Source organism: Lissotriton helveticus, chromosome 2_1 (genome assembly GCF_964261635.1).
Source record: "Lissotriton helveticus chromosome 2_1, aLisHel1.1, whole genome shotgun sequence".
Taxonomy (NCBI): Eukaryota; Metazoa; Chordata; class Amphibia; order Caudata; family Salamandridae; genus Lissotriton; species Lissotriton helveticus.
Window position 1 is genome coordinate 1,400,643,049 of NC_136059.1, and position 21,343 is coordinate 1,400,664,391.

The 21,343-nt window shown below is 44.6% G+C and overlaps 1 protein-coding gene across 1 annotated transcript in view; it reads left to right on the forward strand.

The window, feature by feature from the left end:
- The window catches only part of LOC144818685 (dynein axonemal heavy chain 6-like), a 1,395,111-nt gene that overhangs the window by 860,398 nt on the left and 513,370 nt on the right, over positions 1–21,343 (forward strand). Inside the window, exon 24 of the mRNA XM_078676337.1 lies at positions 806–963. Coding sequence (XP_078532463.1) covers positions 806–963 — 158 coding nt within the window. The remainder of the gene's footprint in view (positions 1–805; positions 964–21,343) is intronic.

The window sequence follows — 21,343 nt, forward strand, 5'->3', positions numbered from 1 at the left end:
CCGCCGGACCCCCGGGTTGTCGGCTGAGAGGCTGTGTTATTCATGCAGATGTTGCTTGTACATGATAATTCCTGCGACTCTTGCCTGCCGGCCCCAGGGATGTAGGCATCCGGCTGTGTGATTCATTTGCTGCGAGTAATGAAGTTTCAAAATGCAAAAAAAAAAAAGGGGCATATCAAATGCACGTAAATAGCAGTCTTGCCTGTAGAGAATCACGTATATACCAAGCATCCTTTACACTCGAGCTTAGGGGCCCAGTACAGGCCCCTGCTGCTAATCTTACGCAGGGGCACCCGCATCCTTCAGGAGGGTTGAGGAGCATTCAGCCTAAGGTCTATGAATATTTGTGAGATGTAGGAATCTCAAGCTCCCCTCACAACATTCAGCAGTGGTTCTCCAACATTTTGTGTTACGCCACTCCTTCAACTATTAATTTTAAGGTTATATTGCTTGTTGCATAAGTTCTGTGTCAAAGCAACCTTCCAGTTTCCTAATTTCTTATGAAATCATAATTGTCACAGAACTTGGAAAATCATAATTCATTTGTAAGTATGCATATTTGCTGACTGATTTGACTGCTAACGCGAGTTTGTACAACGTCACACATCTCTATACGACCTCTTTCAATAATTTAGTAAGTGAAAGGCCATATTTTTAAATAACTCACATTTTTTTCCAACACCCCTTATGTTGTACATGCATATAATCAACTTTTTTTTTATATGTGTTTGTTTCCTGCAGTTTAAATTGATTATTGTTGGTAGTAGACATTTCACAACTCTATTTTGTGAATTTATCTTTGTAGGACGCATTGAAATGCAAGTTAACCCAAAGTCCTGGGAAGGCTATACTGTTCAAGTTTCTGAAGGAAATCAAGATGATGCATCTCTGAAGGAAAATTGGAATAAAAAACTAAACATGTTTCAGAAGTTAATTTTTGTAAAATGTGTAATGGAAGAAAAGGTAAATATTTTACAATGACTTATGCTGTACTAGTTCACTGTTAAATGCATTCATGTGTGTGTGTGGGTGTGTGTGTGTGTGTGTGTGTGTGTGTGTGTGTGTGTGTGTATATATATTCATGACATGGTCAGTGACATCACTGATGACATCTCAAATGACATTACTGATGACATCACTGATGACATCATCCACGTGACAATGACATACACCTTTTCATACACTATTACAATTTTTCATCACTGTTTGTAAAATACAGAGTATCATATTTAAATCCATTGTCACAGCAATACAAGTACCTAAAAATCCACTCAGTGATTCATAGATGTATACACACATCTAATCACTTACCTATGAATTCACTCATACATGCTGTCAATGAACAATAGAACACTATCAAAAATACTTAAACATCTATATCGACATTAAACAACAGCACGCATCATATTCACATATGAAGTCATCCTACTCACTTATGCAAACAATGGATCATACTTACATATTTACTTAGCAAAACACTTATACAAACACCACTTCTTCTATTCCTTTAGATAGTAAGTCATATTTAGTGAATTATAAAATCATTATTACAAGTATACAGTTATCCATACAGTCACTCACACAATCATTGTGTCTTATGTATACTTATTTATAAACAACAACTGACACATACACTGCCTTTTGTGTTTCTAGTTTGTTGGACCTGTACCTTTGAGAAATATATTTGCTCATCACCACACCCATAAAGAGATTCCCTCACCCAAACTGTTAGAACATGTAGTTTTAACTTCATATATCTACTGAATCAACTATTCACACAACTTTGGACAGTCACACACCCCCCACCGAACCACACACACTTTCACACTCCCATACAAATACTCAGTTAACTAATCAATAACTAATATAGACTTTCACATAGCTAGTAACCAACTGTAGAATCAGTTTACACAACAACTGACAAAGTGATACAGATATTCACACAGTTTAGTCACTATCCACTATATTTAGTGAGACATTATAAATTGGTCAAGTAAACAGTAAATTACACTTCTACTAAATCCACCATCCAAATATTTATTTATATATATCCACTCATTCTTCAATGTAAATTGCTATATATATAATGCATATTTAAATAACGAAGCAAACCACATTCACTGGATGATGTCATCAGTGATGTCATCAGTGATGTCATTTGAGCTGTCATCAGTGATGTCACTGACCATGTCATGAATGATCTAATATGTGACATCATCAGCAGTGGATTGCGGGTGCGCGAAATATAGTTAGTACAACTAACTATATAGGAGCAATTTCATTGGTTTTGTATGAGTAAAATGTCCAGCTAACTATAACACCACTAAAACGTATAGTTTTGAGTGAATTTCAAAGGTTTTTTTAAAACTAATTCCTAACTATATAACTCCTGAAACCTATGGTTTTTTCAGTGAATTTCAAAGGTTTTTTTAAATGCTAATTCCTAACTATATGAGGCCTGAAACCTATGTTTTTTTCAGTGAATTTCAAAGTTTTTTTAAATGCTGATTCCTAACTATATAAGGCCTGAAACCTATGTTTTTTTCAGTGAATTTCAAAGGTTTTTTAAATACTGATTCCTAACTATATAAGGCCTGAAACCTATGTTTTTTTCAGTGAATTTCAAAGGTTTTTTAAATGCTAATTCCTAACTATATAAGGCCTGAAACCTATGGTTTTTTCAGTGTTTTTAAAAAAAAAATTGATTGGTTAACTGGCTTATTAAGTGTATCTTAGTGAATACATATATTAGCGAGTAATGTTTAAATATTTAAATATATGCATGAGTGATGTAATATGTGACGTCATCAGCAGTGCATTGCAGACGTGCAAGTTATAGTGAGTCCAACTAACTATAACATGGGAATTTCAATGGTTTTATGCGAGTAAAATTTCCAGCTAACTATAACCGGTGTGAAACCTATGGTTTTTTTCAGTGAATTTCAAAGGTTTTTTAAATGCTAATTCCTAACTATAACTGGTGTGTAACCTATGGTTTTTTCAGTGAATATATATATATATATATATATATAAAATTTCTATGGCAAAATGAAACCCCTCATTTTGTTCCTTTTCAAATTAAATGTATTAAGTGTTACCACTTTATTCCAATCAAGATGACTTCTGGAGTGCCATACTTTTGTCATAAGTAAGACTGTTAGCGTTCTAGTTGTTCTTTAGAACACTCTGGGACATTCTGTCATTGGGCTATAGTTGGGCTACATCTGGCTGATATTTGGGCTACATTTGGGCTCTTTTGTCTCTGGTGGCCATCTTGGGAGACTGCATATCAGAATTTTTTTAATGAAATATAAGAGGATTTGAGAAGTCACTCAAAATGTGCCCTAATTTTTCTTTCTTCAGCACTAATCATAATTTCTATGGCAAAATGAACCCCCTCATTTTGTTCCTTTGCAAATTAAATGTTTTAAGTGTTAACACTTTATTCCAATCAAGATGACTTCAGGTGTGCCATACTTTTGTCATAAGTAAGACTGTTAGCGCTCTAGTTGTTCTTTAGAACACTCTGGGACATTCTGTCATTGGGCTATAGTTGGGCTACATCTGGCTGATATTTGGGCTACATTTGTTTTTTTTTGTCTCTGGTGGCCATCTTTGGGCTACATTTGGGCTCTAACATATATATAGCCCAATGTAGCCCAATATATATTTTTTCAAAGGTAATTTTCGTAAAAACCACTGGAGCACATATCTTGAGACATAGCAAAGGCACATCGGGCTACCAGTCCCTACAATTTTGCCAAGTTTGGTGGAAAACCATTCAGCCGTTTGGGCTAAAAGTGAGTCCAACCACCCTATGGAAATTAACATGGGGAAAACACGTTTTGGGACCTCCCTTTTATCTCGGCCCCCGCTTGACGAATCCCCCCCAAACTTTCAGGGAAGGAGCGGAGCGCCGCGAGGCAAAGTTAAGGAAAATTTCAGGAAGATTCCTCAACCGGCGCCAAAGTTATTCCCAATAAAATGTTGCGATTTCCCTATGGAAAACAATCCTAACTATATATACCTACAGGCTATCGCCAGTAGGTAATATATATATATATATATATATATATATATATATATATATATATATATATATATATACACACACTCACACACACTTAGAAAATTAGACGCCAGATACCTCTTGAACCTCGACTGCAAAACCCCGGGGGGCCTCAACACAACGAAGGATGTATTCACCTGCCTCCAGTAAAATTAGGAGTGCTGTCCCCCCGAAAAGCAATTTGACTCGCTAGAGATGTTCATTCCATTTGAGAGACACATATTTGAATTGTTAAACACTACTATGATTATAGATGTATTTTACAGATATCAAAGGAGGCTCCCAATCCGATGTTCACTTTGAACGTGCACATTAGCACTTTAAAAACCCAAGGGTCACCACCAGGGAACTATCTGTGCAGCATTGATCATATTTGCACAAGCACTTTACTTTTGAGTAGAGGACGATAGATAGGAGCAATCCAATAGTATTAGAGAGGTATGAAATGGCCAGCACCTAAGTCTGATTTAGAGCGGATACTAGTGGCACTTAGCACATAGCAATAACAATGCATTACGCAACAATGTGTAGCTATGTATGAATTTTTATATATTTACTTATTTGTATACATTTATATATTCATATATTTATATGTTTTGGAGACAGTGTGTACCTTACAAAAACAGATAACAAACGAAGGTTGACATCTAACCGTTTGAGTGTAGGGTCAACTAACACAGCCAATTTGGGTTAAATTTCATTTCTTTGTGATGTTTCGTCTATGTCCATGACCTAGCACCATTCACAGTATGCACATCTCACTTTAAAAGAGGTGAAAAAACAAGGTGTCATTGTCATGTGATCAAGGTCCGGCTGGACCGAAACGCGTTATGGCTGACAAACAAACATTATTTGCACTAATTTGAGATCCACGCCTGCTTTCAACAAAAGGATATGGTGTTAGAAAAGTGCGGAGATTGAATATATATATATCACCTACAGCGGAGTGCGGCCTTAATAGCTGAGCATGTTTTGGGTCATATATATATATATATATATATATATATATATATATATATATATATATATATATATATATTCACTGAAAAAACCATAGGTTATAGACCATATATAGTTAGGAAATAGCATTTAGAAAACCTTATTTTACTCACACAAAACCATTGAAATTCCATATATAGTTAGTTGCACTAACTATATATCGCGCACCTGCAATCCACTGCTGATGATGTCACATATTACATCATTCATGACATGGTCAGTGACATCACTGATGACATCACTGATGACATCTCATTTGACATTACTGATCACATCACTGATGACATCATTCATGTGATGATACAATGAACCTCTTCAGACTCTAATATAACCTTAGATACACTCAGTGTAAACAGACACTCACAGACTGTCACTCATCCATGGAGTTACTCACACACCTAGTCAGTCTTGCAAAGAATCAATCACACCTCGATTTCCTCAACTATATAGTTATACACCTTACTTATTGGAACATATAATAACACATATTTACTCTGTTATACAATCCCTGATACAAGTTCACAATAATCCATACAGCCACTCACACATTCACTGGCTCTTATGCACAGTTATTTATATATGTCAACTATCACATGTACTGTGTTTTACATATGTACTTACTTTGACATGTAGCACTGAGATATCCATTCACTCACCAATACACTCATGCACACAGTCAACCGCCCATACAGATGTTTCCACATGCACTTTTGAACCCATACATCTAGTGAATCAACTGCTCACACATCTATGCACAGAGTCATACACCTCCCAGACACCCACACACACACTCAGTCTCCCATACAAATACTTGGGCAACTAATCAATAACCCATATAGTTAGTCATATAGCTAATGCTAAACCAGCCCACCAGAGGGCCTTTAGAAGGTTTTGGAAAATTGTTTCTAATTTCAATTGCCTTAAATTACATTTAAGTTTTTCCAGTACATGAGAAATCTTGTTGGTAAATGTCATAAAATTAGTGTTTTAGAATTGACAACCAATAGTGAAAAAAGTGATGCACAATTTGTTCTTTTGTGAAAATAACACGAAACAACTTTTTAATGTAAATACTACAAGTCCCAGAAGGCCATAGTGTGAAAGAAAACCTAAGGCTGGAATCATGTGACCGATGGTAGGAGGGTCTCCCATTTTAAATTGTTCTCAGCAAACAGTGTTTGTAACAACCGTGATCAAGTGAGTAGGGAGCTCACGAAACGCGTTGGTTTTACGCTGTGAAGTATGCTGTATTGATTTAACCAATAAATCTATCAGTTTCTTTAAAAAACTTGGACTGGAGTTGCGGCTTCTTTTGGCTGGAGCGCGGGAGGTCCTGGGCTCAAGCAGAGATATAATATATATATATATATATATATATATATATATATATATATATATATATATATATATATATATATATATATATATATATATATATATATATATATATATATATATATATATATATATATATATATATATATATATATATGTATTACCTACTGGCGGTCGCCAGTAGGTATATATAGTTAGGATTTTTTCCCTATGGGTTTTTTGAAAATTCTATGTCTAATAACTTTGGCGTTTGTGGACGGAATTGGCTGAAATTTTCTGGAAAATGGAACATTTTTTTTTTTTTTGTAAAATTTTTATTTTATTTTGAGGTACATAAGAAAATAAACAAAGGGCTGCGGGAGAACCGCACAGTACCCAAAAGCAAGGTAAAAGCCTTGTACGCACATCAGCAATGACCCAAGCATATTAACCGCATATCCAGTCCAGGCTCAGGGCAACATAACATTGAGGATCACTGAACATAATGTGCTATCAGCTCATCAGTAGGCCGGGTCAACTAAGACGACCAGTGCCGCAATGTGCCGGACCCCAGACCTCCAGGTTCCATACAGGCGGTGCAGATAGTCAATTTGTGGATCCTCCACAGCCCAAAAACCCCAAACAACCAACAATCCCCTCCCACCCCCTCCCTCCCCCCCGGTGGTGACGCCATTCTCTCAACACTCATACAGATCCACTTCACACTTGAAAGAGGTGCATCGATCTCACAGAGGCCGGACATACGGCCGAGGGCAATCCCTTAGAGAGAAACGTAACCAGAGGTCCCCACTGATATCGGAAATTCTTATACTGGCCCAAGAAGATGTCCGCCACTCTCTCCAGACTGAGCAACCTCCACAGCCGCGCATGCCACAACGAGATCGCCGGAGCCTCCCTCTTCTTCCAGGCCGCAGCCAGTGTAAGCTTCGCTGCGCCGAGGCACAGCCACAAAATCTTTTTATCTGCCCTGGTCTGATAGACGAGGCCAGGATCACGCAGCCCTAGCAGGACACAAGCCATAGAGTCATCAATGGGATAAGTCAATATGTCCTTCATATGGGAAAGGATTTCCTCCCAATACGGACGGATCACCGGGCAGTCCCACCAGATATGGCGGAAATCCCCCAGAAGTCCGCAACCCCTCCAGCACTTGTCCGAGGTCCCCGGGAAAATGCGGTGAAGCCTAGTCGGGCACATATACCATTGCATGACCGTTTTGAGGTGGGCTTCTCTCAAGTGCAAGGAATGATTAAAGGACGTCAAGTCGCGCCACAGCGCCGACCATTCCGCGTCCGAGACATCTCGCCCCAACATTTCCTCCCATTGCCCCATGTAGCGAGGTCGAGGAGTTATCGTCGATTGAAGTAACAGCCGGTAAATGAAGGAGATGGCCCCTTTCATGGCAGACGTCCGCAAAATAAAGGCTTCAAACGGCGTCGGCGGTCTCGTAGCCGCCTCCATCACTCCAGGTGACGTAGCCCAGTGTAGCAGCTGAACATGCCGGAATCGCTCAGTCTGGGGGACCCCATAATCTCTCATACAATTAGCGAAAGTGAGGGTGTCCCGGCCGTGGAACAAATGGGTCAACGCCCGACACCCCCCCTCCCTCCACACCGCAAACGGTCCCTCGTGTAGCGCCGGCGGGAAAGCTGGGTTGTAATGCAAGGGCGTAAACGGCGAAGGGAATGTGGTCCAACGGTCATCTCCCGCCAGTGAGTCCCACACCTTCAATACCGTGCTGGTGGGGGTGCTGATATATGCATTGAGGGGGCGGTCCTTCTTTGGTTTCCAGGCCAGGTCCCAAATTGACCTACCGGCAACGCATCGGTCCATATGGAGCCAGTGTTTCTCGGAGGTCTGTTGCGACCACTCTACCAAAACTCTCAATTGCGCCGCTTTGTAATATAACTGCAGGTCTGGGAGCCCAACCCCACCCTCTGATCTCGGTCGACGGAGAACTGCATATGACACCCGTGCCTGACCCCCCTGCCACACGAAACGCAGTAAGGAAGTCTTGAGGAGCCGAAAGAAATCGCTGCCCATGGGGATAGGCAAGGCTTGGAACAAATATAAGAATTTAGGGAGAAGGACCATCTTCACGGCATGGATTCTGCCCAGCCACGACAGAAACTTCGGCTTCCACCTGTCCAATTCGGCCCGAGATTTCGCCAGCAAGGATGGGAAATTGGCCTGGAACAGCCCGCCCACCGTCGGAGTCAGATGGACCCCCAGGTAGATAATCGAACCCGCGGCCCAGGCCAACGGTGTCAGCGGCCGCACCCGGTCCATCTCAGCCTGCGACAGGGTAAGATTCAGGATGTGCGACTTGCTATAGTTGACCTTAAAGCCCGCCACTCCCTCAAATTCCAGCAAGGCCTCCCTAACGCAAGGAAGCGAGCTCTCCGGATCAGCAATAGAGAGCAAGACATCGTCCGCGAAGAGCGAAATCTTATGCTGCTCCCCCGCAAATGGTAAACCTCGGATCCCCTCATGCTCCCGCACCGCCACCGCCAGCGGCTCGATGCTCAGCGCGAATAGCAGGGGGGACAGAGGGCAGCCCTGTCTAGTGCCGCGAGTGTGAGCAAAGAATGCTGACAAATGACCATTCACCGCAACCCGGGACCGGGGGCAGCAGTAATTAGCCCTTACCATAGTGATGAAGGTCTCTGAAAAACCAAAGGCAGTCATGGTATTGAATAGGAACCCCCAATCCACCCTATCGAAGGCCTTCTCGGCGTCCAGGCCCACTAGGACCGCCGGTATACGGAATCGTTCCGCTTTTTCTATCAGATGCACCACCCGCCGTGTGTTATCATGCGTCTGGCGCCCCTTGATAAAGCCAGACTGGTCCGGGTGGATCAGTGCCGGCATAAGGTCTTGTAGCCGACATGCCAAGATCGCCGAATACAGTTTTGCGTCCAAATTAAGAAGCGCAATCGGGCGAAATGAGGCGCAGTGTGCCGGATCCTTCCCCGGCTTCGGCAAGACCGTAATCATCGCCTCCGCCAAGGAGCCAGTGGAAGAACCAGAGGCGGCCATGTCATTAAAAAGGGTGACCAAGAAGTCACAGAGCTCGGAGGCGTAAGATTTATAAAACACAGCAGTGTACCCGTCCGGTCCAGGCGCCTTGTGAAGCTTCAAGTTCTTAATAGCCGCTAGCACCTCCTCCCTGGTAATCGGCGCCCCTAAGAGCTCATTCCATTCCTTAGACACCTGCGGAAGGGGTAGACGCCCCAAGTAATCTTCCTGAGCGGCCGTTCCTAATCGGTCCCCCTTGTATAGGTCCGAGTAAAAGCGACCAAAGATGGCCGCCTTCGTCTCGTCCCGATGCTGCAATTGGCCAGCAGAGTCACGGATCCCTCCAATGTACTCCCGCTCCCGCCTGTCACGAAGCTGTCGAGCCAAGTGCCTCCCCACCTTGTTACCACAAGAGTAGGACTGACGGCCCAGCCTCAGTAGGGTGAACTCCGCCCTGTTACTGTAGTGGGCCCTCAGTTTCCCCCGTACCGCCGTGAGGGGCCGGAGGGTCACCCTCGAGGGGTTGAGTTTATGCGCTTGCTCGAGAGCAGCCAGTTCAGCCTCCAGGGCCTCCCTCTCCTCGCGTCGCATCCTATTGAGTTGTGCGTTAAGGCCCAAGCAAGTGCCCCTGATGGACGCCTTAAAGGCATCCCACGTGTTGGCCACCGAGGTATCAGACGGTGGGTTGAGGGCAAAGAACTCCCTAACGGCCACCCGCAGCGCCTTGTTAGAAGTCTCGTCCCGAAGCACCGAGGCCGGGAAATACCACTTCCGTTGCCCGGAGCCTGTCGACGACCAGCGCAGTGTAAGCACCAGCATGCTGTGATCCGAGACCGAGAGGGGCAGTATGGTGGAGTCAAGGACATCTCCTCGAAGAGCCTGGCCTAGGAATATATGGTCCAGTCGGGAATACGAGCGGTGCACATGAGAAAAAAACGTATAATCCCTGGACGTTGGATGTAGAAACCGCCACCCATCAACCAACCCCATGTCCTCAGCTTTTCGCCGTGACACCTCTGAGAACACACCAGTATCCGCCCTGCGAGAGCCAGAACAGTCCAGCGCTCCGTCCCACACCAAATTACAGTCCCCCATGATAAACAACAGCCCTTCAACAAAATCACCCACTTTACGCAATAAGCCCTGCAGAAATTTATTCTGGCCAGTATTAGGAGCATACAACACAACAAAGGTACAGAGCCGCCCCTGAACCAGCCCCCTCACCATCAACCAGCGGCCCTCCCTGTCCGTGCGGATCGCCTCAGGTTGGAAATGCAGCGAAGCATGGAAGAGGAGGGCCACCCCCTTGTGCTTTGTGGACGCAGAGGACCTGTATATCAGAGGATAAGCCTTATGCTTGAGACGCAGTTCATCTGCGCGTGTAAGGTGAGTTTCCTGCAGACCCACTATATCTAAATGGTGATCCGTTATATATTTCCACACCCTTTGCCGTTTCTGCGGCGAGTTCAGTCCCTTGACATTCCAGGTTCCTATGCTAACAGGCATCGGGAGACAAAAACCAGAATCTTGCATAACTCGGGGGCAAGCCCACCACCCCCTGCCATAAGAAACCATGGTTACAGCCCACGGGAAGAACAGTGTCCCGCCAGCCCTCCTCCCCACTGTCCCAACCTCGAGTCCAAGGCCCACCCGCCTCGCCTTCCCCATACCAACAACACCACACATACTCCCTCTCAACACTACACAACACTATCCACAGCACGACCGCGTCACCACCATCCCCCCCCCTCCCCCAACCCCAACACCCCAAACAGCCCCCCCAAGACCCTCCCCCCCCCGAAAACCCCCTCACAAACCATCAGAAGTCCAAAAGAGTCCTCCTTGGTAGGGGCTAGGAGACATCGGCCGATGTCCCCCTCGAATCTCGTACCTGGGCGTCTTCTCACAAAGTACATATGAACCCACGGTACCTGCAGGGGTGCGCCCCTCCGGCGCCTGCCAGATCTCTCCTCAGAAATCACGCCGCCCCGGAACCAAGCTGAGAGGCTGACAGCGTGACAGTGGCAACCGAGGCCACCGCGTCGACCCGTTCTTGCATGCTGGTGGGCCTATCAGGCACCCTCCTCCCCCCCTCCCCGCCCACCCTGTGCCAGGAGGGGGACCTCCGCCGGCCCCGTGCAGAGGGACTCCCATCGCCAGGTGAAGCGTCCGGTCCGTCGATCCCCAGTAGATCCATGGCCACTTGAAGGGACCTGATCTGTTCAAGCCTGTTGTTCCAACGAAATATGATGCGGAACGGGTGGCCCCAGGAGTAAGCAATGTTGCGGTTCCGCAGGAAGGCAGTCACTGGTCTAAACTCACGCCGTTTCTGCAGAGTAGAAGCCGCCAGATCCTGGTACAACTGCGGATGGTGCCCACGAAACTGGATAGATGTAGCCTCCCGGGCCTTCTTCAGAATGCGCTCTTTCAACTGAAAATCGTGGACGCAAACGAGGATGTCAGGCGGAGGGCCCCCTCCTCGCCTAGGAAGACCAACCCTATGGGCCCTGTCCATCTTAACATCCGTTAGCTCTTCGTCACCCAGGATCTGCCGGAACAGCTCCAGGACATAGCCTCTCAGATCTCCGGACTCCCCGTCCCACGGCACCGACTTAATACGGATGTTGTTCCGTCTGGAGCGGTTCTCCAGGTCCTCCGCGTGGGACTGCAGATCCAGATTCTGTTCCCTAAGACGCAGCACATCCTGTTGCAGCTGATGGACATCATTAGCCAGGGTAAGATCATGGTCCTCCAGGGTGGCTACCCTCTCGCCAACTCCATCCAGGTCTCTCCTCACCTCTCTAAGGTCCGACGCGAGCTGGGTCCGCAGCTCTGAGATGTCATCCTTAATGGAAGCAAACAGCTCAGTCATGAACGCTTTCGTGACCGGCGCCTCTCCGTCCCCTGACGCGGAAGAGGAGCTCCCCCCAGGCGATGGCGGAAGATGGGAGCCCCTGGACAGGCCATCCTTGTTAGTCTTCCCCCTCCTCTGGTTGTTCGCCATCTCAAGACCGGTCGTGTGCGTTTCCCCAGGCCGACCACAAATCGCCGGCGACCACAACCCACGGCGTCAATTGCCGGCCACGCGGTGGGGCGACCGAGGCGTGCCTCCCTGGAACCCACTTCGAAGTGTTAGGGCCGCTAAAGCAGGTCCGCTCCTCTGCACTGCCAGCCCTTCGGATCTTGCAGTCCCCACCAGGTCACAGGTCAATGGTGCGCGTGCCCCCAAAGACCAGAGAGCGTCTCACACGCCCGGGTCACTGCTCCGTGGGAAAATGTCGCCCGGGGTCGCTGCACGACCAGGCCCTCCAATTCAAGCGCCACTCAGGGTGTAGGCCGCAGCTGAGGCTCCAGGCGTCTCGCCCCCCCCTCCATTAGAGGCCGCCGCCGATCACGGAGCCTCGTAAGCGTAGGCTACTCGTGGCCGCAATCTGCAATCGACCCACGCAGGCGGCCGCCTAGCCCGCACTAGGCCGTCTTCGCTTCCGGCCAGAGCCTAATGTCGTCTCCTCACAAGGCCAGCCCAGCAGTCCGGCTCAGCCGGTGCCCTTCACGAGCCAGATCGCAGCCCCGGCCGCCTCCAGGCGCTCACCTCCCTCCGGTCTGCAGGGACTCTGCTCCGCCGGACCGCACTCAGTCTCCGGCTCCGCCACCGCACACACAGCTCTACACACGGGCGGGGGGGCAGGGGGGCAGACGCCGACCTCCGGGAATCCCGCCGGTCGCTGAATCTATCGAGGCGCCGCTCCAGACACCGGGCCGACCTTCAGTTCAGCACGGCGACCGCTCTGCCTGCACTTCCTGTCGGCCTCCTTTCTACTCCAGTCCGGCGTCGGAGAGGCCCTCCGCCGCCTCAGCTCCAGAAGCGCGCTTCTCCTCGTGGGACGCCCCGAGGGACCAGCGCCGCCACCAGCACTCAGCCACTATGCTCCGGTGCCCCTTGACAGCAGAACCACCGGTCAAAGCACGGTTCCGGGGGTGCTATTCGGTGCTTTGTGAAATTCGGCGCCGGAGGGGACGCAGAGAACGTCTCACTCCGTCGCCATCTTGGCCACGCCCCCCAAAATGGAACATTTTGTTTCTGAGCAGCCCCTGGAAATTTGGGGGGGGTTCGTCCAGGGGGGGCCGAGAAAAAAGGGGGGTCCCAAAACGTGTTTTTAACATTGAGTTTTCCATAGGGCGGTCTGTCGCACTTTTAGCCCGAACGGCTGAATGGATTTGCACGAAACTTGGCAAAATTGTAGAGACTGGTAGCCCGATGTGCCTTTTGTAGGTCTCAATATATGTGCTCCAGTGGATTTTGAGAAATTAACATTTAAAAAAAGATATATATCTGTAACAGCGGACTGGGCAGCTCCCGGTTCGCGGACCGGGGCGCGTACCAAAACTTCGCGTAGCGAAGCTGATTGGTTATCCGGCGTCTGTAAACATTCCAAACAGTCCGGAGCGGCCGCCATCTTGTCTCTCGGTAGGATTGAGAGACAAGAGGAGGCCAAAACAAAGGGGGAAATAACCATAAGGTGGCATAGTAGATCTTCCCTGACCCCTTAGGTTTAATGTGGAGGCTTTAAAAGGGCCCCGCGGGGCAAAAAAAAAAAAATCATATTTGCACAAGCACTTTACTTTTGAGTTGAGGACGATAGATAGGAGCAATCCAATAGTATTAGAGAGGTATGAAATGGCCAGCACCTAAGTCTGATTTAGAGCGGATACTAGTGGCACTTAGCACATAGCAATAACAATGCATTACGCAACAATGTGTAGCTATGTATGAATTTTTATATATTTACTTATTTGTATACATTTATATATTCATATATTTATAGTTTTGGAGACAGTGTGTACCTTACAAAAACAGATAACAAACGAAGGTTGACATCTAACCGTTTGAGTGTAGGGTCAACTAACACAGCCAATTTGGGTTAAATTTCATTTCTTTGTGATGTTTCGTCTATGTCCATGACCTAGCACCATTCACAGTATGCACATCTCACTTTAAAAGAGGTGAAAAAACAAGGTGTCATTGTCATGTGATCAAGGTCCGGCTGGACCGAAACGCGTTATGGCTGACAAACAAACATTATTTGCACTAATTTGAGATCCACGCCTGCTTTCAACAAAAGGATATGGTGTTAGAAAAGTGCGGAGATTGAATATATATATATCACCTACAGCGGAGTGCGGCCTTAATAGCTGAGCATGTTTTGGGTCATATATATATATATATATATATATATATATATATATATATATATATATATATATATTCACTGAAAAAACCATAGGTTATAGACCATATATAGTTAGGAAATAGCATTTAGAAAACCTTATTTTACTCACACAAAACCATTGAAATTCCATATATAGTTAGTTGCACTAACTATATATCGCGCACCTGCAATCCACTGCTGATGATGTCACATATTACATCATTCATGACATGGTCAGTGACATCACTGATGACATCACTGATGACATCTCAAATGACATCACTGATGACATCACTGATGACATCTCATTTGACATTACTGATCACATCACTGATGACATCATTCATGTGATGATACAATGAACCTCTTCAGACTCTAATATAACCTTAGATACACTCAGTGTAAACAGACACTCACAGACTGTCACTCATCCATGGAGTTACTCACACACCTAGTCAGTCTTGCAAAGAATCAATCACACCTCGATTTCCTCAACTATATAGTTATACACACCTTACTTATTGGAACATATAATAACACATATTTACTCTGTTATACAATCCCTGATACAAGTTCACAATAATCCATACAGCCACTCACACATTCACTGGCTCTTATGCACAGTTATTTATATATGTCAACTATCACATGTACTGTGTTTTACATATGTACTTACTTTGACATGTAGCACTGAGATATCCATTCACTCACCAATACACTCATGCACACAGTCAACCGCCCATACAGATGTTTCCACATGCACTTTTGAACCCATACATCTAGTGAATCAACTGCTCACACATCTATGCACAGAGTCATACACCTCCCAGACACCCACACACACACTCAGTCTCCCATACAAATACTTGGGCAACTAATCAATAACCCATATAGTTAGTCATATAGCTAATGATCAACACATGCATCAGATTACAAAACAACAGACACAATGATGCACAATTTAAAACAGTTTAGTCACTAACCCATGCACTCAGTGAGACACATTTAATCACTCACTTATACAGTCAGTCATGCACCTACTAAATCCTTCATCCAGACACTTATACATCCACTCATTCTTCAATATGTAAGACATATTTTAACTTTACAGAAGCATACAGTCACTGGATGTTGTCATCAGTGATGTCATCAGTGATGTCATTTGAGATGTCATCAGTGATGTCATCAGTGATGTCACTGACCATGTCATGAATGATGTAATATGTGACATCATCAGCAGTGGATTGTAGGTGCGCGATATATAGTTAGTGCAACTAACTATATATGGAATTTCAATGGTTTTGTGTGAGTAAAATAAGGTTTTCTAAATGCTATTTCCTAACTATATATGGTCTATAACCTATGGTTTTTTCAGTGGATTTTCAAGGTTTTGTAAATGCTAATTCCTAACTATATATGGTCTATAACCTATGGTTTTTTCTGTGAATTTCATTGGTTTTTTAACAGCTAATATCTGTAGCTGTAAAATGTATTCTTCTTTAAATCCAAAAATATATTTTATATGTTTATGAATAATTTTTTTTTAAAATATTTTTTTTTCTTCGTTCCCGCTTCGCGAATCGGGAAGCTTCCCGTTAGCTGACCTTGATGCCGCGAAATAGACCGCGAGCCGGTAAACGTTTCTTTACCGCAAGTGCCGCGTTAGAAAACAACATCGTGACGCCTCCCGTCCGCATGACGTTCCACGTTGTCGCTTGATACGTCATATGACGTGCTACGTTAGCAAACTGGTACGCGAAGCGAGTGCCAAAGCGCAGGTTTCTGGAAGCAAACCGGGAGGCCCTGCAAAGCGCTTAACGTAAACACAGCAAGTCATGTGACTTGGTAATAACACTTTTCATTGGTTCATTTCACTTTTGGTTTCCTAATGATGTAAGACTAGGTCATATAATCTAAAATGAACACTTTTGATTGGTTGAGAACTCTTGTTTTTCCCAAATGATGAAAATCCCTCCTTCTTTCCTCACTCTGACTTTCATCATTGTGAGAGAAAGACCCTTTGTGATCACTGAGCAATGGCTTCTTTAGTAGCTTCAGCTGGTGCTTCCCCACCACCTCCACCACATCCAAGGAAGAGTGGACCACCTGCTCAAGTTGTAATTCAACAAGAAGAAGAAGAAGAGGAACAGGAGGACGAGCACGAAGAGAGGCAGTTTTTGCCTGAGCAGCCCAAGACGTCTCACCGGAAAGAAAACTTCATTTGGCAATTTTTTAAAATTCCCAAAGGTCAGAAAAAAGTAAATGCAAGATACGTAACTTGCCTTATATGTCAAGATAGACTGTCCAGAGGGACCGACAAAAAATACAGTTTCGGAAACTACACAATGCATCGCCATATGACTAGGTGGCATCCTAACAACTACAGTGCTGCACAGTTTCGGAACGACCTAGATAATCTCCCTATTATGGCCAGAAGATCTGTTGTACCGGAAGTAACGGGACCAGAGGGCAGGGAGATGGTGCCAAATATACAAATGAGATTTGGTGAAGTAAAACACACCTGCGTATTTTGCGATGGATTCATTTCCTACGGAGAAAGAAGCATCACTCTGATCAACAGAGCTATTGACTATCATATGCAAGTTTGTCCGAAACGCCCAAAATAATAAATACTTCTTTTTTTTGTTTTGTTGCTCCTGTTGAGCCCTTTACAATGAATCGTTTTCATTGCCCCCTCCAAGAAAAACCCAAAAAAATATAAAACTGTTCCGAAAAATTCAAAAACAGTAAAAAAATGTTCAGAAAAATAAAAAAAAAAGTTCTTTTCAGAACTACCTCCCCGTTATTAAAAAATTGGTACAATATTTGGAACTGTGCCAACCTCTATTTCTCTTAGTTCGCTTCCTAGTTCGCTCGCTGGTACGCGAACTGGAAGCGAACCAAAAACAGTAAGTATAAGGGAAGGAAACACACACTTATGTTAAAAGAAAGACAGCTATAGGGGAGTAAACTAGAGATACCATTACCCATAATCCACTGCTGATGATGTCACATATTACATCATTCATGACATGCTCAGTGACATCATCAGCAGAGGATTGCGGGTTTTTTGGCAACATGCCTTATCCACGGTTTAATAACGCTGCCTTTTGCTTTATATAAGTTTTCAAATTGTATGAAATATATACCAATAGGTCGTTATGAACCTTTAGGTAGTGCTTTTGTTCATGAGGTCTGGTCGCTTCCATACACATACAGATGTTTCAAAGATGATCAAGAAGTTTATCTGAATGGAGAGGAATGCACTGAGACGCCAGATCATTCACTAATGTGTAGGCACATACAGTTACACGATTCATGCAACAAACACCGACCAAATATGGCTTGCGTGTGGCAAGGCACGCCAGTTCCTGCTATCATCCCCACGTTCAAGTTGTTGGAAAATGGTAGTTATTTGATGCTCAATAATGAAGATTGTTCTGAGTTAATTAAAAGTATTCCTTTTATCGTAACAGTAAGTGAACGGGTTATTTGCTGCAGAAATGTTCTATTTCCTCCCACACATGAACATAGGGAGTTTTCAATCTGGCCACAAATACCAACCTTGGGACACGTTTCAACGGCATGACAAGAATAAGAGCTCTTTTGTCTCAGAGAGAGGTGGCCTTGAGTTCGGCCCGTGAAACTTTCGTACTTCACATAGCGAACACCCGTACACAGGTTTGCCTTTCAATTTCAGCAACATGTTTCCGACTATCTTTAACGCATCCTCCACAAAATCCCTGGCACACTTTTTTAAAGTTGTTACCAGTGGTCTCGTGACTTCATTTGAGAAAATCTTTGGAGTCATCCCTGCTCCCTTTCATTCCATTTTCTCCACTCTGGTTCGTGGATTGCATTTTTACTTGCATTACCAGCGGACGCTCTTGTGCTTTTTTACATTTTTAAATATGGATGTCCCTCCTATGCAACCTCCGACCCTGCAGCTGCTGACACTGTTCCGCAATCGCATGCTAGAATATTATGGCACAATGCCGTTGGCGATATTAAGCACGGCATATGGATTATCTTTTCGGTTCTCCTACTTCACCTGTGTCCAGCCTGTATTTCACTGCCTGACCTGTGATTTCGATTGGGCCATTGATTTGTGTCTCTGCGGACCGGTTTCTCCTGACGTCGACTTTAATCAGCTGATGACTCCTATCATTACTCACGAGTTGATTTGTCCTGGCGAAAGGATTATGGCTGTGGCATTGATGCATGGACTACTTGGTCCCTGGAATTTACTGGCGGCAGCACAGTCTTTCTTGGAACACAGCTTTCTTGAAAACCCACCGAGCTGTCCTCTGATGGTGATAGAGGATCCGGTGCTGGGAGAGCACGTATGTTCTTTTCCGCTTTTAAATTGGATGGCTGAACTGTTTTCGGATGAAGACGGTGACTTCCTATTGGAGGCTGTTGCAGCTTATTTTGCATACACAGTTATGTCATAGACCTTTTTCATGTTTGATATGCTGAGTACTAGCATTTCATTGACAATTCATTGACTTATTTGTCAAGTTTTTTTTATTTACCTTGCCTATTGGCTTAAGACTCGATAAAGTACTTGGCTGTTTTATTTTTCTTTAGCATTGAATTTTCCTAGTTTTTAATGCTTTACCTTGCGGACCGTCCACATATAAACTTGCAATCTGCTCTCATGAGATGGCACTTCTATTATCTTATTCAGTTCGTTTCCGGATCATGAGGAGGTGTCATCTAGGTCCTGGATATCTTTACACCGTGTTAAGTTAGCATGGGCTCATTACCGGTTTAAACGCCATTTTTCCTTTTTTGCAACTTCTGCACACGACACTTAGTTGTTGCTTTAGCTTTCCACCTAGTAGTTCATCGTGGTTTACATGAGAATAATATGTTATTGGTCTACTATCTGCTTTACTTGTTAAACTATATCTGTACAGCGAGTGCTAAAGTTTCAAGAACAACACGATACAGAATTGTTATGAGGTCTGATCTCCACGACTTCATACTCATAACATAAGTGCAACTTCTGCCAATTCTGGGCATGAGGCGGGTTTTATATTGCTTTGCCGAACACACATACACAACAGTTGATGCGGTTCACATGAAGAGAGAGCTGGTGTATGCTGATGTGATTCCTTCAAATCTAAGACACTAAAGTATGGACACGCCCTAAACCAACACAAAGAGACCTTCTTAGCAAATAATATAATATGTGTATTAGGGAGGGTGAGATATAAGCAGCCGCGGGCCGTGGAGGGAGTTACGATGGGGCAGGGAGGCGGGGAGGGGGAGAAGCAGGGTGGAGCCCTCTCTACCTTGCCCCTCCCCCTCCCCGCCTCCCTGCCCCACCGTAACTCCCTCCACGGCCCGCGGCTGCTTATAAGTGTTGCTAACTCTTATTCATTTACAGCATGTTAACATACTGTCACCATTCGCTTTTTATGTACTAGTAACTATGCTGGTAATTTTGCTACTGATAATATGTGTACTTGTATTCTCCACCCTGCTTCTCCCCCTCCCCGCCTCCCTGCCTCACCGTAACTCCCTCCACGGCCCGCGGCTGCTTATAAGTGTTGCTAACTCTTATTCATTTACAGCATGTTAACATACTATCACCATTCACTTTTTATGTACTAGTAACTATGCTGGTAATTTTGCTACTGATAATATGTGTACTTTTATTATCTAAGGTACTACGCCTGAGAAGACGGCATTAGTAAATAAACATTTCAAATACACATGTGTTCTTCTTAACTCCATGTTCTGGTTTCTAAGAAATATATAACGACCGACTGTTCATGAGTTCCACGTATCCTGAGGTACTATAAGTTCATATTCTGGATTGTCTAAACATTGAGAGTTTGTTATATCCAATGTGACACTGTACCTAGCTTGCTAAATAGTTTTTGATTACTAACGTGAGTTTTGGGACACCCTAATTCGCCGAGGTTCCAATCCTCTGTCCACAGTTCTGTGTGAGAACAGAAACCCTGCGACAGGGGCACCCCCGACCCTTGCTGGAGCTTCATCACACTTGCGATACAACTCCAGCAATGCGCCACCTTTACGGCACAGATACATCACGCATCTGTGCTGTTTTTGCCCCATGATGCGCCGCATTGTAAATGCAGCACACCATAGGTGACGGAACAGCGGCACAGAATGACTAACACATCCCTGGTGATGCGCCAGTCATCATAAATCTATCCCTATGCTTCTTATCTTGTTAGAGATGAACCGCCATATGTATCATAAAAGTTATTTGCATTTCCTAAATAGCGAACTTTAAGGAATAAATAGCGATTCTTTACCATTCCTAGTTTGCGATGAGCTATTTGCTAATTAGCCGAATGTAGCCCAATGAAGCCCAATGTAGCCCAATGTAGCCCAAAGATGGCCGCCAGACACACAAAAAAACAAATGTAGCCCAAATATCAGCCAGATGTAGCCCAACTATAGCCCAGTGACAGAATGACCAATCAGCTTCGCAAACCTCCGTTACGCGAAGCGGAGCGCTGTTACAGATATATATCTTTTTTTGAACGTTAATTTCTCAAAATCCACTGGAGCACATATATTGAGACCTAGCAAAGGCACATCGGGCTACCAGTCCCTAATATTTTGCCAAGTTTCGTGCAAATCCATTCAGCCGTTCAATTATTATTTTTATTATTTTTTTTTGCCCCGCGGGGCCCTTTTAAAACCTCCACATCAAACCTAGGGGGTC